This window comes from Patagioenas fasciata, chromosome 10 (genome assembly GCF_037038585.1).
Source record: "Patagioenas fasciata isolate bPatFas1 chromosome 10, bPatFas1.hap1, whole genome shotgun sequence".
Lineage (NCBI taxonomy): Eukaryota > Metazoa > Chordata > Aves > Columbiformes > Columbidae > Patagioenas > Patagioenas fasciata.
Window position 1 is genome coordinate 11,499,364 of NC_092529.1, and position 23,341 is coordinate 11,522,704.

At 45.5% G+C, this 23,341-nt stretch overlaps 1 protein-coding gene across 5 annotated transcripts in view; it reads left to right on the forward strand.

The window, feature by feature from the left end:
* The window catches only part of RAD54L2 (RAD54 like 2), a 66,066-nt gene that overhangs the window by 30,087 nt on the left and 12,638 nt on the right, over positions 1-23,341 (forward strand). For 4 of the 5 annotated variants that reach the window (XM_065845846.2, XM_065845841.2, XM_065845843.2 and 1 more), the window contains 8 exons: positions 15,750-15,948; positions 17,330-17,469; positions 19,053-19,184; positions 19,710-19,942; positions 20,439-20,621; positions 20,896-21,029; positions 22,047-22,243; positions 22,753-23,095. In XM_065845846.2, coding sequence (XP_065701918.1) covers positions 15,750-15,948; positions 17,330-17,469; positions 19,053-19,184; positions 19,710-19,942; positions 20,439-20,621; positions 20,896-21,029; positions 22,047-22,243; positions 22,753-23,095 — 1,561 coding nt within the window. Of the gene's footprint in view, positions 1-3,615; positions 4,339-15,749; positions 15,949-17,329; positions 17,470-19,052; positions 19,185-19,709; positions 19,943-20,438; positions 20,622-20,895; positions 21,030-22,046; positions 22,244-22,752; positions 23,096-23,341 lie in introns of those variants that run through there. The other variant, XM_065845844.2, reaches the window with a different exon arrangement.

Consider the following 23,341-nt stretch of genomic DNA (forward strand, 5'->3'; position numbering starts at 1 on the left):
AATCAATGGAAAGTCTCCTCTGATTTTCCGTGCTTGGTTTCAGTCTTATTAAAAAGGAGTTTTAATTTACAGCACAGAATTTGTTTAAAAAGCAAATGATTCTCAAAGCCCAGCAATACTCAGTTGACAGCAAGTAGTGTGGAGCTTAATTGTGTCTGAACTGGTTTAGGTTGATAAACACCACCTATATTATAACCAATACAAAATTGTATTCTGGTGTGTTTTCCATGTTGCTAAAACAACAAGGATAACAGGACAGGGAAAGCAGCTTTAATGATGTTTGTATGTGTTTCTAGAAGCTGATAATCAGGAGTAAAATTTGGTTGTCAGGCCTAGTTTGTGTTTAGTAATGTACAAATAATTCAGATTCATAGGCAGCTTCTCTACTGGTTGGTGATCAGTGGGGTGTGCAGAAGCAGCTGCTGGAGATGGAACAGTCTGTGAGAGCCTGTGCTGGGTTTGGCTGGGACAGAGTTAATTTTCTTCATATTATCAAGTATGGGGCCATGTTTTGGTTTTCTGCTGGAAGCAGTGTTGATAACACGGGTGTTTTAGTTACTGCTGAATAGGGCTTACACACAGTCAAGGCTTCTTCTGCTCTTCACCCCACCCCACCAGCGGGTGGGCTGCAGGGAAACAAGGAATTGTGAGGAGACATGGTTGGGACAGTCGACCCCAACTGACCAAAAGGACATTCCATGCCAAATGGTGTCATGCTCAGTATATAAAGCTGGGGGAAGAAGGAGGAAAGGGGCAATGTTTGGAGTGATGGTGTTTGTCTTCCCAAGTAACTGTCACATGTGATGGAGCCCTGCGTTCCTGGGGATGGCTGAACACCCGCCTGCCCATGGGAAGCAGTGAATGAATCCCTTGTTTTGCTTTGCTTGTGTGTGTGGCTTTTGTTTTACCTATTAAACTGCTTTTATCTCAACCCAGGAGTTTTCTCACTTGTATTCTTCTGACTTTCTCTCTCATGTGACTGGAGGGACTGAGTGAGCACCTGCATGGGGCTGAGTTGCTGACTGGAGTTAAACCATGACAGAAAGTGGTGGGACAGGGAAGGGACAGCACAACCAGTGTGGAGCAGTTGTGGATGGGCAAGGAAGGTTTCTTGTGTTCTGCAGGGTGGAGATGAGAGTGAACAGCACATGGGGCAGTCATTGGAGAGAAGGAAACCACTCCAGCTTGCAGGGACCAAGAGCATGGTGGCACATGGTGGATCCAGTGCTTCTCGCCTGCAGTTTGCTTGGTGGGTGTGAATTGGGTCCATGTTGAGCAGTCCTGGAGAGGACACGGGGAACAGGAGGTTGAAAGAACTAGGTTCAAGGTGGACAACAGGCACAGGGATGGGGAAGGTGAGTCACTTGTGTTATGTTTTGGGATATTTCACTGAAACTTTTTAGTTGACCTGAGTTTAGTTTGTTTCCCCGCCCCCCTCATCTCCAGTGTTCTCTGCTATACAGAGGAGCTGATGTCCTGAAAACCTTTGTGATTGAGCTTCTTGTGTGTGTAGGCAGATTTCGGTGTGAGTTTGATTCCATATGAATTTGCAGTGCTCAGGGATGCTGACATTGCTGCTGGAAAAGACTTGTCAGTATTATAAAAGCTTTTGATCTTGATATTCTATGAAAATCAAATTTTATAGTGTGTTTTTTTTTTTTTTTAACAGGGGCATCTCCTAGGTTGTTTGCAAGGGAGCCTCTCAAGTGACATCGGTTTCTTGACCAGCCTGTTCTGTGGATTAGTACAGTTGTACAGTTGCAAAGAGCTTGTGGTTTGAGGCTGAGGTGTGTGAGGTACGACAGCCAGGTGAGATTTCAGACCCTGCAAGGGAGGCAGAACATTTTTCCTTACCGGCAAGGCTGGCCTCGCAGAAAAGCAATTTAGTAAATGGGCTTATCTATAACAAGATTACCTTCCATGAGGAGCTCATTTTATAAACTGACTGTTTCTGGCAGATCTAATTCTTGGCTGTGTGAATACGTATTTATCATGACTAACAGTGGTGGCCTCCCCAGTAGGCTGTTGTGAGTAGAAAAGCTAGAAAAATTCCATTCCATTCTGCACACTAAGGTGAAGGAGGAAATCTCCTTTTTATGGCGGTGTGCAGAAGGACAGGTATAGGTCATGTTTCCCCCACTGTGTTGAGCTTCCATTTTCCTTGTGCTTATTTGCAGCAATAAACATGGCTTGGAAAGTACCCAGTTGCATTTACACAAATACTTGTCTTTAAATCTTGCTTCCTAGTTTCGTAACTCTGTTAGGTCAGATGCTGAGGTCATGTTTGGTCATTTATTCCAAAGTCCTTACAAGGCCTGCTACGATATCCTTGGCTATATACTTTTCTTAATATATTTGTCCCTCTTTTCCCCCTTGATGACCACTGTATGTTGTATGTACCAGGCTGTTTGAATCTGTGACATGGGTGAAAGGCTGTCTTGCTACCAAGCTTCTTAATTTTAATATAGTTCATAATATTTTATTTGCTAAAATTTATAAGGCTCTAATTATGAAAATATCACCTTGGGTTTGTTTCAAAGTTGCGATGTACCCTGAAGCAATGTGGATATGTTGATGGTAGCAAGCGTTCACTGCTCTCTGCCACTATCTTGAATGAAAGGTCTAAGAAGAATGGCTGGAGTCACACAAAGGGTACCCGGGCTCGCCCTGGCTGTGTTTGCAGACCCCTAGACCAACCATTACTGTTACAAGCGCAGCATGTTGTCCTGCAGCCCTGCAGATCTGTGCCAGGGCTGCTCAGACACAGCCTTGCTTCAGGCTTCCTGTGCCCACCCTGGTTTTCCCAACTCTCACTCGCCAGTTGTTTCAAGTGATGAGCTGACTTTGTTACATGGACAAATGCTTGCTAAGAGCGAGCTGATTGTGTTATGTGTCTGTCAGCCCGGGTTTGCTGTTTGCTGCTGGCATCGAGTATGGCTGTGGAGGGAATTAGGCATGGAAAAAGACTCTGTGGCACTGAGGAATGATGATTAGCCTTTAGGGGTTCAAGCGCAGCTTTAAAGTACTTATTCTCTCCTGTGCTGACTTATTCTCTCCTGTACCCATCCTTCTGGTGCAGATGGATGACGGGGAGGACAATTTACTTAGAAGAAGCTTGCACTCCACAGAATCTGAAAGGTTGTTTCCTAAAAACTGTGAAATCTCACTCATAGTCCATTTGCTGCACACAGAGCCTTCTGCATGCTGCCAGCGCTGTACGAGCTGCTGATTTAACCAGGCGAACAGGGTGCTTTTCTGCCCGTTACCGTGCAAACAGGTTACCGGCTCCCAACGTACTTCTCAGGTTTCAGTCTCAGTCGTCCAGTTTTCTTGGCAGTTAGCAGGCAAATAGTTCATAAAATCAGAGATACCAAGATACTTTTCAAAGCCGGAAAAACTGTACTTATTTTTGCAGCTCATTGCCCTCCTCTTCTCCTTTTGTGCTGTGAAACTTGGAAGCGGGTTTACGGTCCCGCGTGTCCCCTGCGTGGAACGTCCTGTTGTCTGTTGGGATTCCCCTTGCACGGGCCCCGCCGGAGCCCGAATGGTTATGTAAGGATTTTTATTTTATTCTCAGTCTTGGTCTCTGCCACTAGTTGAACTGGATCACGGGCTGAGTGAATGGGATCTGCTCAGAACAGCGTGCAGCTCCGTCACTCGAGATGAGGGAGAGGAGTGAGACCTCCCCTGTACACACCCCTTCAGCCTCCCTACTCTTCTCTCTTTTAAAACTCTTTTCCCAGGCATAACTGAGGTTGCTCCCGCTGATTGGGAGCACATACTGAAGCCAAACGGGCCGGGCAGCGCAGCTCCAGCCGTTGATCCCCGGGGGAGCAGCAGCTCTCTCGGGCAGGGCTGTGCTGTTTGACTCTCCAAGCAGGGGAGGAGATAGTGACAATTTTTATTTAGGCTGAACACGAGGGGTATTTATGTAACAGTGACCCCGGTCTGTCTCGGCTGGGTGCAGGGAGGATATATGCGTCCTGATTCCTGTCACACCGGCTGGGTGGATGCAAGCACTAGGAGCTATTTACCAAAGTTATTTTCAGAAACCTTAAAGTGCAGGTTTCCCTGTGTGTGCCCCGGACTGTTTTATTAGGAGACATTTCTCACTTGTGAACTGAACAGCCAGTGAGAGTGGATTTAGGGCTCACTGGGCTGTGGGCAGAGATAAGGAGTTGTCGGGAGTGACTGGAAACTTTTGTCCTGAAGACCCTGAGACCAGAATAGCAGAAGGGCTGAGAGCTTGCGGCCACGTTGAACGAGCGTCGGGGCAGAGCTCTTACCTCAGTGCCCTGAGCAGCATGTTACTCTTGGATGAGTCTCAACAGTTTCCAGGTAGGACCCAAGTTGGTGGTGGGGATTATTTTGCACTTTTTATTTTTTGTTTTGTGTTGTGGGTTTTTTTAATGTGTGGATTGTTTGTTTTTCTTCTTCCCACTCCCTCTTCCCCCTCCCCCCCCCGCCTTTTTTGTTCCCTCTTGTTTTCCTGTTACAGACTGTTCATTCTTCCACCCTGTTCGGTTTTTTCCCTCCTGGAGCACCCTACTCAGTGGCCAGCAAAGTGCAGGAGGAACCAAGACTCTCCTGTGGGGCTCTGGTTTTAATTTGCTGCCTATCTGGCAGGGATGTAAACAGTTGGGTTTTCAGAGTCTTGCAGTGCTTGTTGGCTTGATGGGGGAGATATGAGAAGGAAACTCTTTCTTTGTACTCTTAGTTCTTAAGATTTTGGTGATGTGACATTCTGGGTCTGACTGTTGTTGTTTCTGCTGCTGTCATATTGTAATGCTGCAAAAGTAATCTTTAGCAAGAGAGGAGGCAGCTGTTATTATCAGTATGGTTTTAAATCGATTGTCTCCTCCCTCACACCCTTGAACTTCTTGTGTATACTTTCCCCCAACATCCTACTCGATAAGAGTTTTGAGAGTTTCTTTTAACAGTGAAATATTTGGTGACTTGCTGATGGGGCAGCAGTCCGGGCACCAGGCAGAGCTGTTTGTGCTTGCTCCAGATCCCCTAATTAGTGCCTAATAGGCTAAGAGCTACTTGGCTTCCCCCGCTCCCCGCCCCCCCCCCATCAAATGGAAGATGCTGATGAAACCCTAACAGGACTTTGCAGTTTTGGGATGGTTACTGCTTAATTTGCTTGCTGGTGGGAGGACATTGTCTGTTGGAGGAAAAACTTTGTTCAGATTTAAGCAACTTTCTAAACTTTTAATTTAACTTGTTACTTTGAGGTCAGGTGCTCAGGGACACCAAGCTTCTTCCACCTTGTTCATGTGGGAAATGCTTCCAGAGTTCATGATATGAATTTAATAGACTGATCAAAAATGGTCCCCAGGGGTTCCAGCTCTGAGTTCCTGGTTTGTTGTACAAGTCCATTGCAGTGTGGTCTTCATCAGGAGTTTTTATAGAAAGGACCCATGCAATATTGGTTGTCCATTAGTCAGAGGGGTGGATTCTAGCAAAAGCTTTCTTAGTTCTCGGCTTGTGGTGGCAGAACAAAGAAACTCATTTTGTGAATTGAGAAAAGAGCTATCATACAAAATGAGTTTAGATAAATGAGGAATCTGGGTGATACAAGTGGCTTATGTAACGCAGTCTTTGGAAATGAGACTGTAGGTCATAGAGGGAGAATGCAAGGTTAGAGACCTTCCAAAGTTTTGGATGGAAAGGTATTTTGGGGTCATTTGTACAAACATGGGAGAACACGAGTGCAAGTGCACTCCTCTTTGTACAGCGTTGCTCGTCAAGTCGTAATGTCTGGGGAAAGGTTGATCACAGCCTGCTCTACCACCAGGAAAATGGTCTCTGTTTGAGGAAGCATTTGTGATGGAGCTCACATGGTTGTGCTCTGGCTGCTGGATCCAGGAGGATCTCTGTCCCACGTCTCCATAGCTCCTTGTCCCTGGAGAGGGTGATAAAACTGCACAAGGTCACAGAGTGAGACTGGGACAGAGCTGAGTTGTTAGGCTCTTCCCTGCCTTTGTGCTTCAACCACTGGTCAGGATTTCTTTTTGTCTCTGGTTTACATGGCTTTTTCTCACTCCAGGTGTCTGAACACTTCTTGGGGGTGTTCAAAGTAGGAAACACTTGTATATGTGATGCTGTGCGATCTGTTTATTATTTCATAAATGTTTCTGGAAAGTTAGAGAGGATTTTAATTATTTTGTGGTAGCACTCACCAGCAAGTAAATCAAGGCTTGTGGCAGTACATTGCCCATCCCCATTTGAAAAGAGGCTGTTGCCCTGCAAGGAAAAAGATCTCTTATTTACTGTCTCTTCCCCATATGCACCTATACTCCTTTTTTTACTGAAGAGGTAGATGCGGTGGGCTTAGATTTTGGGGTGTTACATATTTTGGATGGAGGTGGCCTTGTGACATTGTGGCTTCAATGTGTGTGAGTCTGATTGCCATGAACAACTTTGCAGCCCTTTGTCAAACTCCTTTAGTAGCACACAAAATGGCACCAATATTTTGAAAAGAAAAAGTAGAAACAGATTGTTCTTTGAGTAATGCTGTTTCATCCTGGTCTTATTAGCTTTCTCCAGTGCTCTCGGTCACTTTTCTGGCTGCACTTGATGGGAGAGGTGCCAGTGGAATGCAATGGCACACAGGCTCAAACTCAGCAATTTGTGGTTTTTTCCCAAGTGATGCCTCCCTCATTAAACAGAGTCCTTAAAAATTCCTCTGAAATTAGAGACTGAAGGAGAAAAAAAGAATGCAGCTGAAGTTCTGTGCTTTGTTACAGTTCTGAAAAAAAATCCTCAGCTATGTTTTGGTTTTCCAAGTAGGAAATTATATTTAGGGAAAGGAAAGAGAACCTGTTGGTCAGAGCATAGGACAGGAAGCCAACAACTTGGGAGTTCCTCAGCACTGATGCCTACCTGATTTCTTCACCTGGGTTTCCTCTTCTGCAACATGGACAGGGGTTGTTTCACAGGCTATTGTGAGGATTGTGTTATGCTTGGGAACTCCTTTGACACCGAACAAATGCCAGGTATTATTATTTTGAAATCTGTCCTCTCTTATACCATTGCCACCATGAGCAACAACAAAAGAGCACTCAGATGCTGAAAGATGCTTTATGCTGGGATTATTTCCCATGTTACTCTTTCAAATTAGGAGTGAGTATCAGATGTCTTCTCCTCCTGCTCTGTTAATATAATAGGTCCTGAACAAAACTATGGTGAGGGCTTGAGGCTGGAATTAAAGTTTGTTTTGGGCTTGCTATTTGTTTGCCATTTTGGTGGCCTTGGAAGCGTGTGGCAGCAATAATCCCTTCTTTGTTATTTCTCATTGCTCTCAGGGTATCCTGGTGTAAAGCTAATGCCACAACTCCCAGCTACCTAGTGTAAACCAGTGCTTATGTAATGATTGCATAATGCAGAATGCTTGCTCCCCTACTTGTCCTCTTTTCTTAGTCCCTGAAATTTATCCCTAGAAGAGTCATGGTAGCAACCAGCTGGATTCACTGTGCTGGGAACACGTCAAGCCCGGTATGCATCTGTTTTTTGAAGCCGGGAGGCGAAGTTTATCTTTGTTACCTAAATCAATATTTATCCACCTTAATAAACTAGAGCAATTTTTTTTTTTCCTTAAGTTTTGAACTGTTGTGAAAAAAGCAAGGTCTGATGGTTTAGATCCCTATGGTAATTTTTGTAATCTGACTGGCAAAACTGTATTCAGGGTTACTAGTTAACTGGGATAACCAGAAAGGGGAGGTTTCATTTCTCTCCTGTGTGCTGCTTGTTGAAAACTTCCCAGCACTCAAGGCTGAAACACTTCCTGACTCCAGTGCATGGTTTTATGTAACTCGGTTGCTCTCGCACACTCCTGGCTGAAGGACACATGTAACCCATCCCGCTTCACTCCTACCTTGCCAGGCGCATTTCCTGGCTTTGTTTCCCTGTCTTGGCCAATGCCCGCAGTGTCTGTGTGAGTGGAGGGCTCATGAGGAGGAGGAGACAGTTTAAATTTTAGCTCTGAGGACTTTTATTGGGAAAAGTAATTTTGGTTGTCATCTGTCTAGGAGAGAGATGCCAGGTAGCAGCGCTCTGCATTTCTCCAGATCTTGCTGTTTCAAAGCGCTGTGGAAATTTGAAGTTTCACAATCTTCCTTTGAGCATATCAGAGCTGGTGGCAGACGTGAGATTGCCTGGTGCTCCAGAGCAAGGATCCACCTCTCTTCCATGGTGCGGGCGAGGGGGAGGACAACCTGAGCACCACCCCACCAGGGCTGCTTTTCAGGGGCTTGTGTGAGGTGCCAGTGGGGCTGGGTGCAGCTGTGCCAGCACAGGGCCGGCTCTGGAGGTGCGGGGTGCTGGTGGATGCAGGCCTGTGCCATACCACGCTTATATAAGTGCTCTTTGGGGTTTATGTAAGCTGGGTCTCAGTGTCCCATAGCATTGAGGCCCAGCCAGAACAAGAGCTCCTGTGTATTTGGGGCCTGGTTCTGCTTACATAATCCCAGGGCTAGAAGATATATTGTTTGTCACCAAAGTTGGCTGTTTGATGTTCCCATTTGCCTTTCAACACTTCTTGGCTGTTTCCTTTCGCTTTGGTTTTGGGTGTTATCCTCCTTGCCTCCTGCCTTTCACTTCTGCTGCTTTTTGCTCCTGAAGGATTCCTTCAGGCCAGGAAAGGGGTTTTATTCTGCAGCATAACCTCATCAGTAATGGATACACTGAAAGACCTCTGAAGGAACAAAGAAGAGCAGTGCTGCCTTATAATTTATCTTCTAAAGTTTTCCATTGATTGGGGCTTCCTGCCCAAAAAAGATTCTGGAGATAGGTTTGGCTTTTGTATGTTCCTGGTCTGGCTCTCTCGCTGTGCCTGGGCCCACAGAGCCTGTGCTGGGGGTATTTTCTTCAGAGCTCATTTCACGTCTCTACCCTCCATCCTCTGGCCCTGGGATGGGGATGAAGCAGGCTGCCACCAATCTGCAGATTTCACATAGGTGTCTTGAGCCCTCAGTGACTGATCACAGATACCTAGAGAAATGAAAAATGTGTTACTCAGGCTTCAAGCAGCGCTGTTTGTTATACCAATATGATAGTCTCTGTGTCTGGTTACGGTGACAAGAACGAACAACAGACCTGAGGTGGTTAACTCCTAGATAGATCAGTGACAGGAATGAAGGTGTCAGAGCTGATGTATGTGTGGTTTGACAGGTGAGGGAAGCCTCCCCTGGGAGCAGACAAGTGTTGGGGCTGGGCAGGCTCTGCCAGAGAGATGCCTTTGTGTCTCGCAGTGCCGTGAAGGTGACTCAGCAGGACACCAGCCATTGGAGCCAGGGCGAGGGTGATGGTAGAAATCAGTCATTCTCGTATCAGTCGGCTGTGTTTCATTAGAGTTGAGCAGGGCCAGCATGCAGAGAGGGTCTGGGAGCTGCAGGTCCAGAGGCATGTGGCATGGCTGCCGTCTTGGCAGGGATATGCCTGGCCTGTGAGCTCCCCACATCTGTGGCCCTGGCCAGGAGAGGACATCCATGAGGGGCACCCCGACACACAGGAATAACGCCCTGCACACAAGAAACCACTGGTGTAGAGAAAAGGCCGATCCTGGCTGGGCACTGTCTCTCGTGTTGCTGGTGAGGGCCGAGAGGCGCCAGTACTGGGTCCCGGCGTACTGGCGGGGAGCGTGGCCAAGCGGGTGCTGCGGCGCGGGGGGCGGGTGTGCCGGTTGTATAATCCTTACATAATTAGGGCTTTGTATGGCAGTTGTGGCTGGGAGGAGCCTCCTGCTGCCAAGGACTGAGCCTGCTTATTTTCCGAGAACAAAGTCTTGTTACTAATTAGCTGCCCTGATAGTGGCTGCGGGGGGTGGCCACAGCCTCAAGTCCCTGGAGGGGCTGCCTCCCTGTCCGTGTCCCTGTAAGGTGGCTTTCCCAGTGCTTTGGGAGGAAGGAACTGGGCATTGATGTGTGTCAAGTGGTGGGAAGGGGCTTTGTGACTCTCCTGGGTGTTGCAGCAGGCAGGGTCTGGAGGAAGGGAGTCTGAGCTTCCCCCTTGTTTCACCTGCACCATCCTTGAGGGGTTTCACGAGGACTTTCCTGCCTTCAGCCTTGGGGTGCTCAGGTGTGTTGTAATGCCGCCTCTGTGAGAGGGTGCTCTGCATAAACACCTCTCCTCCCTTCTTGCATGGCATCGTGGGACAGCTGTACCAGTTGCATACAGAAAAAGAATATTCTGAAAATATTGAATTTCTTTTCTGCTTCAGCTGAATAAAGGTTGAGCTTGAGCACTATGGCGATTGCCAGCCTCCGAGATAGTTGCTGTGCCACAGCTAGAGAGCTGCTGTTCTTCAGGTGCCAAGTACAGTTAACTCTGGCATCACGTACACACCTCTCCAGGGCCCAGTGCACTGGGAAAACATCACCCCAGGGAGCATCTTACAGCCTGTCAGTGCCTTTGCAGTTGGGCTTGCTTTCCAGAGTTGCTTCTCTTGCCGTGGGCACAGTTGTAGTTCAGTGTGTCAGTGACAGTGAGTGTTGCAGCTGCAGCTGTGCAATTAGTCTGTCTTGTGCCATCCCTCAGTGCTCCTCCCATCCTTGCTTTGACAGCTCAGTACTGGCTGTAGTAGTACTAGCTAGTACTAGCTAGTCTGACAGGCTGTTGCCCACAAACTGCATGGAAGCTCCCAATTCCCTGCAGTAAGATTTAACTGTTCCTTGCTCTTTGTGCAAGACAAAAGAGAGCTCCCAAAGCAAGAACTGACTCCTTGCTGCTCTGCATGCAGCTGCCTTCCTCACCAAGCATGCACATCCCTGTCCTTAGGCTGGGAAGCAATGCCCAAAGACCCAGCAAAATACTACTATTCATTCTGTAGTGAAATGATTTTAGAAGTAAACAAGTGTCTGTTTTTCAGTTGTATGCCTTTCCTGGAGTCATTGGCAGAGAAGTTGGCCTCCGAGAAGGAGGATAACCTTCCAACCAGCCGTGTTAACCAGGTTATAACTGAGGAGTCAAGGACTTAGATGTTACATGATGTTTTGTCTACTGAGAGGCTTCTTGCACCTTTTTGTGCATGCAACAGCCTCAGGTATGGAACCCTCAGATCTTATCCTGAATGCCAATTTTTTGTACTAGTAGGAGTGCTAGCCTGTTGCTAGAACTGTGGATGATTACTTGTGTGTGCACAGATACTTGAACTTATTGAATTTTGCCTTAGAGTGTGGAGGTTGGATGCAGCTATAACGTGGTTTCTTACACACCTCAAATTCAGGAGAAGGCTGTGTTAATTACAGAAGTTGCACACCCCAAAAACGTCCCTGGTGCTTCATGACACTTCGTAGCAACCTGAGTCCCTTTGCAGAGCAGGCTGTATGTGTTGAGAATGATTCACTGCTGAGTCGAAGATGCTAGAGTATATTCTCCAGGATGCATCCTGCACTGCTTTATGGGAAGTTTGAGAGTATTCTGCAAGAAAGAGGTGATGAGGTGAGTTTTATAAGCTTGGTGCAATAGGAAATACCCCACTGTGGAAGAAATCTTTGGCTGTTGTGCATCATGTGTCACACCTGTGTGTGGTGTTCAGGGCAGCTCTGGCAGTCATGACACAGGGAGCATCTGCAGCAGAGTTATACAGAGCAGTCATGACATTTTTTCCTTACAGAGACTTCTAAACTGTAATAACACGAGTGTCGGTCGAGAAGCCAAACACCTCCCTCTGCTTGCTATGTACAGCTGGGGGCGGTGGTTGCTGCAGCTAAATGAGCAAAGAGAACTGTCCCCCCTGCCTGCTGCACAAGCCAGAGCCATGCTGTAATCACATCTATTGGGTTTGGAGAGTTCAGGCACATTTTAAACCTCTGAAGTGCATGAGAAAGTATAGTCATTTCCCTCTTGGTGTTTGAGGGTACCTTGCAGGACAGAGTGCCTGAGCATATTTACATCCTTGTCGGTAGCCGGGACTGACCCATGTTTGTCTTCTTCTGAAGGACTTGGGCCTGCTCTTTCATCCAGCTGTGCTTGTGTGTATGTGGCTGATCTCACTGTGCAAGGCTATGCTGGATTGTCACCCATGGGCTGATGGCAGTGCTTTTCTCACTGAGGCAATGCGCATAACTGCTCAGATCTTCCTAGAATGCACAAACACATCAAGCATGATCAGGCAGTTGTCAACTGCAAACGTAGTTGGCAAATTTTTGTGTTGTGTAAAAATCTGCTTGTATAGCCATGGCCAAGTAATGTGTTGAGCTCCTGTTACTAAACCGTAATTGTGTTTCTGTTGTAGATGTAGGCATGGCAGAATTGGGGCAGGAATTATTCCATTGATTACTTGATGGGACCTGTTCAGCAAGGCTGTTCCCACACTCCCTCTAACCCAAAGACCAAACCTGTTGTTGTACAAAAGAGGTTTTTGTGTGTGTAGTTATTGCTTCTTAATGTATTTCTGTCCCAGTGTGGGTCCCAGTTACACATCTTGGAGCTCGCCATGCTGGAGCACAGCCACACGGCTGCAGCGGGAAGCCTCACTTTTCATATGCTGTGAGATTTTTCTGTGTACACAATCAGAAGTTCAATACAAAACAGCAACAAAAAATTCCTACTAGTAACTGCCAGCTCATTTCACAGGTGTGGTGGGAGCTGTTGCATGGTTAGATGGAAGTTATTTGTGATTTTATCATTGTATTAGTTAAGCTTTGTGAAAAACAGCTTTATTCATGTTAGTGGCAAGGAAGGTTTTGGCTGGGTTAATTTTCTTCACAGTGGCTAGTATGTAGCTATGTTCTGGATTTGTGCTGGAAGCAGTCTTGATAAAACAGGGATGTTTTAGTTACTGCTGAGCAGGGCTTACATAGAGTCAAGGACCCTTCTGCTCCTCACCCCACCGCACCAGCGAGTGGGCTGGGGGCACAAGGAGTTGGGAGGGGACACAGCTGGGACAGCTGATCCCAACTGACCAAAAGGGCATTCCATACCATATGACATCCTACTTGGTATATAAAGCTGGGGGAAGAAGGCGGAAGGAGGCACATTTGGAGTGATGGCATTTGTCTTCCAAAGTAATCATCACGTGTGATGGAGCCCTGCGTTTATGGGGATGGCTGAACACCTGCCTACCCGTGGGAAGTGGTGAATGAATCCCTTGTTTTGCTTTGCTTGTGTGTGTGGTTTTTGTTTTACCTATTAAGCTGCCTTTATCTCAGCCCATGAGTTTTCTCAATTGTATTCTTCTGACCCTCTCTCATACCACTGGAGGGACTGAGTGAGCGACTGCGTGGGGCTGAGTTGCCGGTTGGAGTTAAACCATGACAGATGGGACCAGCCTTGGGAAGCCGGCTGTCCTCTGAATCCCACTGTGACTGAGTCTGTGTGATGTTTGGTAATGTTGCTAGTGCAGAAGAGATCTCAGTATCTAGATGCATAAGTGTCAAGAATGTGGGCTGAGGCACAGATTGTGTTCCTCACCTCAGAACTTGTATTGGCAGGACAAACACCAGCCTGGGCAGACATGGCTGTGGTGGATAAGGGCCTGTACTCAGTGCACGGCCAAATTTATCATCAGATTTTAGCTTTCAGGCTCCTGCTCAGATGAGAATTATCTTTAAAAAAATACCATCTGATCCAACTATTTTTATGTTTCAGCGGGTCTTGTATTACATTACATTAAGAGGAAAGAAAAGGTAAAATGCAGAGGTGGAATGAGTATCCAAAGGGATTGCATAACAAATACGGAAACATACAGAGGAGACACATAGTGGCCTTACCTTTGGATTTTGCTAGCATCACCATTGTGCTGAAGGAACCTTTCTCAGCACAGTATGGTGACAGAGTCGCTACTGGAGGAGGTGATGTGGGTAATTGCTGGGCTGAGAAGTGCTTCCTCTTCCAAACAAGCATGACTTTGTGCTCTCTGGTGCCTTGTCAAGGTCCCCTGGGCCCCGGATGACATGGCAGCAGTGTAACTATGACAGTGTTTGTCTCTGGGATAGTCACTGGTTTAATGACTCATCACAGAGAATGTAATCACGTGTGCAGCCTCCCTGCTTCCCTTTGCCCTGTTTCACCCAATCTTTTGATCTAGTTACATAACTGGGAGTTGCAAGGGGTGGGGGGAAGCAAGCAGCGCTGAAGAATTGCAGGTAGTGCGACCAAGATGTGTCTGTGGCTCAAATAACAGAGCTGTTGTCTGGGAAGCCTGGGAAACTGGGTTTATTCTCAGCATGGTTCTCTGTCTGCAAGTGAATGTGATGCGGGATGTCTGAGACTGTAAGGTGGAGGAGGCATGGCGGGAAGACAGGGCTCCAAAACCTTGACTGTGGTAGAACTACCATGATTGCAGCAGCGAATCTGTTTGCCTTTAGCTTTGTATGCAGCATGACTTCCCTGCATTCATCATGAGCTCTGTTTCATCGCTTACGTTGTGGATACCTGTTTCTTTCTAGTATGTGTAAGACTGGCTGGGAGTGATGTTCACAGAAGTTTGAGCTGCTCTGCTGGTATTGGCTCATGGTGGGGTGAGCCCTGAAGATTCTGACACAAACTTTGAGCAAATACTGGGGCAGGTCTGGTGGGATGTCTGGAGATAAAACTTGCAAACTTTGTGCTTTTGACCACGGTGTGAATCTAGTTCTTGTCATCTCAATTTTAAGAGGTGATGTTGGTGATAAAGTTAATTTAATAGACATATTAAGGTGGCAGCTGTAGAGGTGCCTGTACTGAAGCATCCTTCATTTAAGCTCCCAGCTTTTTGAGAAGGGATGTTCTTTGTCTCCAGATCCCACGGAGTCACAATGTGATGCTTGTTGGTTCTGTATTACTTCATCTGCTGCATTCTTCTGAGCTGATGTCTTCTTTCCTTCAAAGTTCTAAGTGTCATTTTAGTTCAGTCATTAGCTCAGATACACATTATAAGCAAGATTATGAGATGAGGGTATCTCTTTGCCTGACACAAGGGGACAGGATGCTTCAAAGAAGCTATTACAAGGCTTGTCAGAAACAGTTTACTTCAAGGGAAGCTTCTGAACAGAAACATTTCCTTTCTGTGCTCTGCAAGCATTAGCTTGGTCACTGGCAGCCTGTTGAAGAGCAAAATGTCACATAGAACAAGTTGTCATTTCACATAGTGCCTTAAGACTGAAATCAGCCACTGATGGAAATCTGAAAATAGGATAATGCAGAGAAAAAGAAATGCATGTGATTTATAATGTGGAAAGAGTATTGCCACTTACTTTTTGTTTTCAGAAAAGCTTCCCAGAAGTTACCACTCAAATCATGAGAGTGGAGCCTGGTGATAAAACCACTGAGCTACTGGCTAAGCCATGGCCCAGTGTTGGAACCAGATAACCTCTTGCATGTTATGTTCTGCTAACTGGGAAGGTGGTTGCACAGGTGTCATATAAATGGGAATTTCTGCCCTACTTGAATGCTGTGAATCAAAGAAAAAAGAGATTTGAGTTCCTTGTTTTTATCAGAGCTCATGAGGCCCCTGTAGGAAACCAGGCCCTGAGGGGCAGTGGGCATTCTATGTGGACTGAAGTAATTTTGCCTTGTTTTCTTTGCAGGACACTTTTGGACTGTATTAGTGGTGTTAGCCTTGGCTTTCTCTGGCAGCAGACCCTTCACTGTAAAACTTCTTAACTCTCTTTGAGTGGCACTGTTTTGACACTTGGAGAAACATGCTTGTAAACAAGTGAAACTCAGAATTGTTGGTTCCCGTTCAACTCAAATCCTAATGAGTGCTCATGTAAAAGCTAGCTGCCAGCTGTTGTCCTCATGTTGTTACCTCCTTGTCTTTTCAGACCAACCCCAGGAAGCCGTGTTCAGCGGTGACCATGTGGAACACACGGAGGATGGAGAATGGCAGCGCTCTACTTCAACTACCTCATCTCAGAGTGAGCGGGCAGAGCGACTCTTGCAGAACCAGCACAAGAGCCTGGCCTCTGAGGACACCAAAAAGAAGAGGGCTCAGAAACCGTCTCACATGCGGAGGAACATAAGGTAAGCAGCAGCAGGACGGAAGGAGCGAGGGTCCTATATAGCCTTTTTGGCAGAAACAGAATCTCTGGACTTTGCTTCTGAGCTACATTTTGCCACTGCTGGCAAACCAGATGGCTTTTCTTTTGCAAAACTGTAGGATTTCACCAGTGGGAGTAGTATGTTCTCAGATTGAAGTGCTGCATGTGGGTGCAGAGTTCTTTGGTATTTCAGAAAAGCAAATATTTGGTTATGGAATTTATTGCAAAAATTGTGTCCTTGCTGCTGGCTTTAAGATATGTAATTGAAAAACAGCACAACCATTAAGTAAATATCCAGTTTCAGATATCTGCTGATGAGGATCCTATTGCAAACACCCTCTAGTATCCCCAGTACTTGTTGGCAGGAGTGCTGGTGCTGTGATGACTGAAATGTTGGAAACCAGTGTCACCTGAATTTTATAAAGCAGTAATTGTTTCATTGTGCAAGTCACCACATATATTCTGGGACAGGTTGTGAGGTGGTAGTTCACTATGAAATTTTGTTCAAGGGGATTAAAATACTCACAGGAGCTCCTGTGGCAGCAAGTGACGCTTTGACCTTGTATGTGATGTGCTGGTGGTCTTTGCTTCGTGTTTAAGCTTGTGCAGATTGATTTTTCTTAAAGCCAAAAGAACTTGTGTTTAGTAGGCCTTGTAAATGGAGACTTCGTTAGGATGGAGGAGATGTCCCTGCAGTGTGGGGTTGGGTAATTTTAAAGGCTGGTTTGAGGGAACAGGATTTCACTCCTGCTTGTACTGAACCTCTCATGTAGCAGAACCTTCATTTCTTGAGTTGCACATGTGAAACTGAAATGGGGGAACAGCAGCTTTTGGAAGTAATGAAAGTTACCTGTAAAAGTAAGGTACTTTGACAGCATCCTTTGAAACAATTGTTAAAGCCATTAGAAGTCCTAGTTCCTGAAAGTACTACTTCAGAGTAGAATCAGGGTGATGACTTTTTGGGGGGAATGCCTCTCATATCTTCTTTGCATGACTTCATGCATTTTCTGTTTATAAACTGCATAGCAATAAATAACATCATTTCAGATAGAAGAGCTAGTCTATGATAACCTACCTTAAGCTTACCCACTCACATTTTTCTTCTTTTCATTGTTTTTCTTCTGTCAAACTTTTGATTTTTACTTGAGTAATAGTAGTGTTACCTGTAGTTGGGAAGCACAGTCTTGAAGTAGCTGTAGAATTTGTCTGTAGCTTTTGGCAGTTATGTTCCTAGTCTGTGTAGCTGACAGACTACCTGGAGCTTGTCAGTCGTCTTTTGAGACAACTCTATAGCTGTTCAGGTTTTTGGAAGAAATTGTTTGACTGTAACCAAATCATGTTTCTCTGTTTGCTTCTGTGTCCAGAAAGCTGTTGCGTGAGGACCAACTGGAAGCTGTGACAAAAGCAGCCCAGCAGGAAGAGTTGGAGAGAAGGAAACGGCTAGAGCAGCAGCGGAAGGATTATCCAGCCACTATCCCAGCTGTACCCCTGGAGTTTCTTCCTGGTAAGCAGAGGGAGATGCCACCCGAAGCAAGATGTTGAAGGATAGAAGCTGAATGAGGAAGGTACTGCCATGCTTGTCCATGATAGGACAAGGGGTAATGGTTTTAAACTAAAAGAAGGTAAATTCAGACTAGATATAAGAACTAGATATAAGAAACTTTTTATGATGAGTGTGATGAAACCCTGGCCCAGGTTGCCAGGGGAGGTGGTGGGTGCCCCATCCTTGGAGACATCCCAGACCAGGCTGGACAGGGCTCCGAGCAAGGGGGTTTGGACTAGGTGAGCTTTAAAGGTCCTTTCCAACCCAGACCATTCTATGATTCTGTGCTGCACTTGGACTTTCAAGTGTAAACTCTTGAAAAAACAGTATCAAACCACTTCTTGGTTCAGTGTAGTCATTTCCACATCTGAGCTAGTTCTAAATCAAGATGCTGCATGGTGAAAGGTGCCCAGTAACTTTTGTTGAAGACACGTTGACAAGTTAATTGTGTTTAAGTGGGATGCTGGAACAGGTCTCTCATGTCTTTCTAACTGGTATGGAGCTTAAACAAACAGACTTGACAGAAATGTCGTGTCCTTGATCCAGATCATATTTGAACTGTGAATGGTCTGGTAACGCATAGGTCTGGTAGTAGGGACAGTGGAACAGTAGACTGGATGCATGCATGTTCATGATGTTAGACTGGGTGCACATAGGTTCATGATGTAACCTCGTCCTCTCTTGCATGTTTCAGCAAGCAGTGAAACATCAGGCAGCATAAATGGTTGTCTCTTCTGGGCAATATGTCATTTTGCGTTGTCTTCTAACCTGGGTGGTTTCAGGGATCTAGTTGATAGCACAGGCTCTGAGACTGGTGTAAAGGGCAGAGAAGTGCAGCTGGAAGCTGTGTCGGGGTACAGAGTTCTTGAGTTGACTTTGCCTCTTGACAAAATGTCTATTCACCCTTAAGTACAAGTGTTCAAAACATTTTTACGTGGAGGAGGAAGGAATAAAAGCTACTTAAAACACTGAAAAATGCTGCAGAGTAGGTTGCATCCCCAGAAGAACATCATTGCTTGCTAACTTGCTGCAGTGGTGCTTATTTGGCCCTTTTGAGTTAGGCTCTCTCTCCACATGGCAATACTTAAACATACAAACAAATGGTCTTGATCAACAAAGGTCATTTATGATATGTGGGATGTGTCCCTACTAACAAAGAGCAGTTATCCTCCCTTCAGCAGTTGATACTTTTTCTGCTGGATGAAAACCAGCTTTTACTTCTGAAACCTCCCACAAAAAAGAATTAATAAAAATAAAGGGGGAGGACATTAGCATGTTGCATGGTCACTGTGCCCAACCAGGGCATGCAATAGAGAGGGTGCTGTCAGCAATGGGCTATTGTTTTGGCATATTGAGAAAGGAGGAGATTGTGACCCAGGAAGCTGAGTCACAGCAGTACTGTAGACAGTGAGAGTCTGTTATGGAAAATTCCAGGGCTAAGTTATTGGAGCAAAAGTAGAAGGAATTACTGTCTGGTTTCTGAGCAATTTTGTCTCCTTCCCCATTATTATGAATTACTTACTGTTTGTAATTTATGTTTGTAGAGGACATCGTTTTCAGAACAGCAGAGGCTGCCCAGCTCCCCCCGCAGGTCCTGGCTGAGGAAGTGATCTGCCTGGATAGTACCAGCAGTGGCAGCGAGGATGATGCTAAAGGAAAAAATAGCATTAAAGATGGTAAGTGACCAGTTGCCTCAGCCTGTTTATTTAGCCACAAGCCTCCCATTTTCATCTGGTCAAATGCTCCAGTTGTGAATAACTTCAGATTTCTGTAGGCTTATTGGTTTCCAAATATATGACCAGTTCTGGCCTTTGAGTCCTAAGCTGACATTTGTAACCTGGCCTATCAGGCACTCTTGCGAACTTGTGTTTATTTCTGTTTTATAAATGCACTTAATTTTGCTCAGTGCTCTGCTGAAGAATGTTTACATGAGATGTGGCATCATTTGCTGTGTATAAAATGAGCATCTAAGTATTCAGATCTGCAGCTGAAAGTGGGTTTTGTGTCCCTTGTCCCAAGTGGTTCTAACCTGACTCTTTTATACCACTCCAGTAGAGTACTCCTGCCTGATTTTCTTGGTGGTTTTTAGGCATTGTATCAACAGATAAAATATGTGTCTAGGTTTGGGCATTAGGAGGGTATATGGAGGAGAATTTAAAACACTTACAGAAACTGTCTTGTTCTGTTTGGCAACTTTACAGAAGTGATTGAGCTGAGTTCAGGAGAGGATGATGCCCTCCAAATTGTGGACAGCAGTGACTCTGGCAATGAAGGGGAGGAGGATGGCAGTGAAGAGAGCAGTGGCTCTCACGTGAATGATGCCTTAAATCAGTCAGATGCTCTGGGGCAAGTCATTGTGAACATTAATCATCCACCAAATGAGGAGGACATTTTCCTGGCTCCCCAGCTTGCACATGCAGTAAAACCTCATCAGGTAGGCTTTATTAGCCTTGAAAATGGGATGCATTCAGGCAAGCCCACCTTGTAATCTCAGCAAAACTTCTTTGGTGAGCTCTGTGGCCACTTTGATTGTGATGGTGGCTGTTGTGGACAGTCAAATGATAAGGACAAATTAAAGGAAGGCCAGGGCTATGTATAACTGGCTATTGTTATTGTCAGACCTTTGTGTATTTACACGAACATCTTAAAAATAAAATTATATTTATCAACAAAATAAAAACCCCAAATTCAGATTCTTTGGCTACAAATGAATTTTGATTTTATTGTTATATTCTCAGGAAATTTTACGAGTATCTAAAAATATCGATTTTCTGAACTTTCCTTAGATTAGTGTGCTGTAGTGAATGGAAACATCCCTTTTATATTTTCATGGTTTAGGCAATCTTAATGTACTTACCACTCTGTAAATACATACCCATCTTGGTTTTTTTCTCCCACCGTTCTAATACTTTTTCTACCTTTCTGTCTAGATTGGTGGAATCCGATTCTTGTATGACAACTTGGTCGAGTCCTTGGAGAGATTTAAAACCAGCAGTGGGTTTGGGTGTATTTTAGCACATAGCATGGGCCTGGGCAAGACCATACAGGTCATCTCTTTCTTGGATGTACTTTTTCGGCACACAGAAGCAAAGACTGTTCTTGCCATTGTACCTGTAAGTAGCCACGTGAAGGGTTGGCTGAGGGTCTGCCTGCACAACTTCTTTCTTTGCATAGAGAAGATTGATTAGTGTCCTGTCTTATGTCAAGCTCTATCATACCCTTGCTGCTGTTCTCCTGCCTTCATTCGCTGTGTCCCTGAGTCTGCATGCTGTGGTCTGCTCCATCTGTCTGGGCACAGCTGGGTGTCATTCCCTATTCTCATTTTTGCTATTAAAATTCCAAGTGACTCATTTGGGTTTTTAATCCTTCCATGGCTAACTTTTTCAGGTGAATACTCTCCAAAACTGGCTAGCAGAATTCAACATGTGGCTCCCAGCACCTGAAAACCTTCCTGCTGATTATAACTCCAAAGAGGTCCAGCCCCGCACCTTCAAAGTCCATATCCTGAATGATGAACACAAGTAGGTTTCAGTAAAAGCCCTTTAGCCATTTTGAGCTCTTAGACTGCATCTTATGGAACTGTTACCAGAGCTGTTGTTGCAGACTGTTCAGTTTGGGCTGATTCTGTGCCCTCGACTCCCAGATCTTTCCCACTCTGCATTCGTTGTGGATGGTTTTCTTTCCTGAGATTTTTTTCACACATTCAGGGATTTCTCTATCCAACGCTGTAACTTTCTGTGAACTGTGTTGTCCTTGAGGGATTCTGGCAAGTTATACAAAGCTTCCTTGTCCAGAAAGGAGAAATTGGTGATTGCAGTTACAGCCTGGTGGGGAGTGTATTCTTGGCTTGTGGGTCTCTGCTTCTTTCTGAGTCATTTTTCTTGCCTGGATCAGAACAGTGAAGAGATTCAAGGGAACTCTCAGTTCATCAGCTATTTTTATTCCCTTATCTGTTGAGGTCTTCACCTTCTGGGTAGAATGTACTTTGAATCTGCTGATGCCATGTGTTTACTGTTGGATGGGATCTGATGTGCTCCAGGAGGAATGAGTGCAGACAGTGTCTTGATCTGCACAAATTCTGAACAGACTAGCAGGGAAGGAATAACCGAAGGACAGTAGCATTGGAAGAGACAACACCGAGAGATAAACAATTAGATGATGATAACCATGTACAATAGCAGCTTGTTCTGAAAATGTTTTTTGTAGACGCAGTCCCCTCAGCAGCTCTTTAACAAACTTGAGAGCATCCTTTTTATACTTTTGTACATGACAAACTTCTACAGCTCAGTTCCTGTAAGAATTTGTCATTCTCAGCCCTGCTACTTGTGGCACATAAAAGGCTTTTTTTTTCTTTTCTTCTGTGCCAGATTGTCTCCTAAAGAAACTTCATTGTATTCTTCTCTCTGGTTTGATGTGAGAAAGTGCTTTAATTAATTGAACTGGTCTTTTTTCTCATCAGACTCCTATCCAGTGGTTCAAACTGAAACTGGGGAGAAAGCTTATAGGTTGTTTGGTTGATTGATTTGCTTGTTTTGCAGGACAACAGCTGCACGTGCGAAAGTGGTGAACGACTGGGTGATAGAAGGTGGTGTACTGCTGATGGGATACGAGATGTACCGTCTCCTCTCACTGAAGAAGTCTTTTGCCACTGGTAGGAAGAAGAAAACAAAAAAACAAACTGGCCCTGTCATTATTGACTTGGATGAGGAAGACCGGCAGCAAGAGCTTCTGAAAGGTGGGAGGCCAGGCCTTGAGAGAGAGAATGTGATCCTGTTGTCCAGCTGACTGTCAACTCTGGCGGCACAGGGAGACAACCAGTAACTTGCTTTTAGCATCCCTGACACGATCAGACTTTGCTGGATAGGGTTATGTCTTTGGAGACAGAAGGTTGTTGAGCTTCAGTTGAGTCTTTTATTTCTTGCAATAGTTGCAAGTAAGCATTGAAGTCTGTACTCTGAAACTGGGGATTTCTCTGTGTGAGATTTGCCAGTCTGAGCTGATGCAGGACAACCAACTTGATGCAATGCAGGTCATTGAGTGAAATCAAGGGACAGTCATGTTTGGTCATCACCACATTATGCTAAATTTGAGCTAGTGTCATCACATTTTATTTCCTGAATCAGCCTTGAATACTGTTTTTTTGTCTTTCAGAGGTACTCCTCTTTTTGTGAAGTTGGTGACCATATAAACCCAGAACTTTGCCTTATTCATCTCTAACTAACCCTTAATGTTCCTTGTCCTCAGGGATTGAGAAAGCTTTGTCTCGCCCTGGCCCAGATGTGGTTATTTGTGATGAGGGACATCGGATAAAGAACTGCCATGCCAGCACTTCGCAGGCCCTGAAGAACATCCGCTCCCGCCGGCGGGTGGTGCTGACTGGCTACCCGCTCCAGAACAACCTCATTGAGTATTGGTGTATGGTAGACTTTGTCCGACCTGACTTTCTAGGCTCACGACAGGAATTCAGCAACATGTTTGAGCGCCCTATCCTGAATGGGCAGTGTATTGACAGCACCCCTCAAGATGTCCGTCTCATGAGGTATCGCAGTCATGTCCTGCATAGCCTGCTGGAAGGCTTTGTGCAGCGGTGAGTCCACAGGGGTTCTCAGTGGCGTATTCCATGCAGACAGCTCCTTCATCCCAAATTAGCCTGCTTGTTTGCTGAGTTTATGCAGTACAGCTGATCGTGCTCCTTTGTAGAGTCATTGAATCATTTAGTTGGAGAAGACCCTTAAGAACATTGAGTCTGACCATTAACCTGGCACTGCCAAGTACACCTCTAAGCCATGTCCCTGAGAACATCATCTATATGTCTTTTAAACCCCTCCAGGGA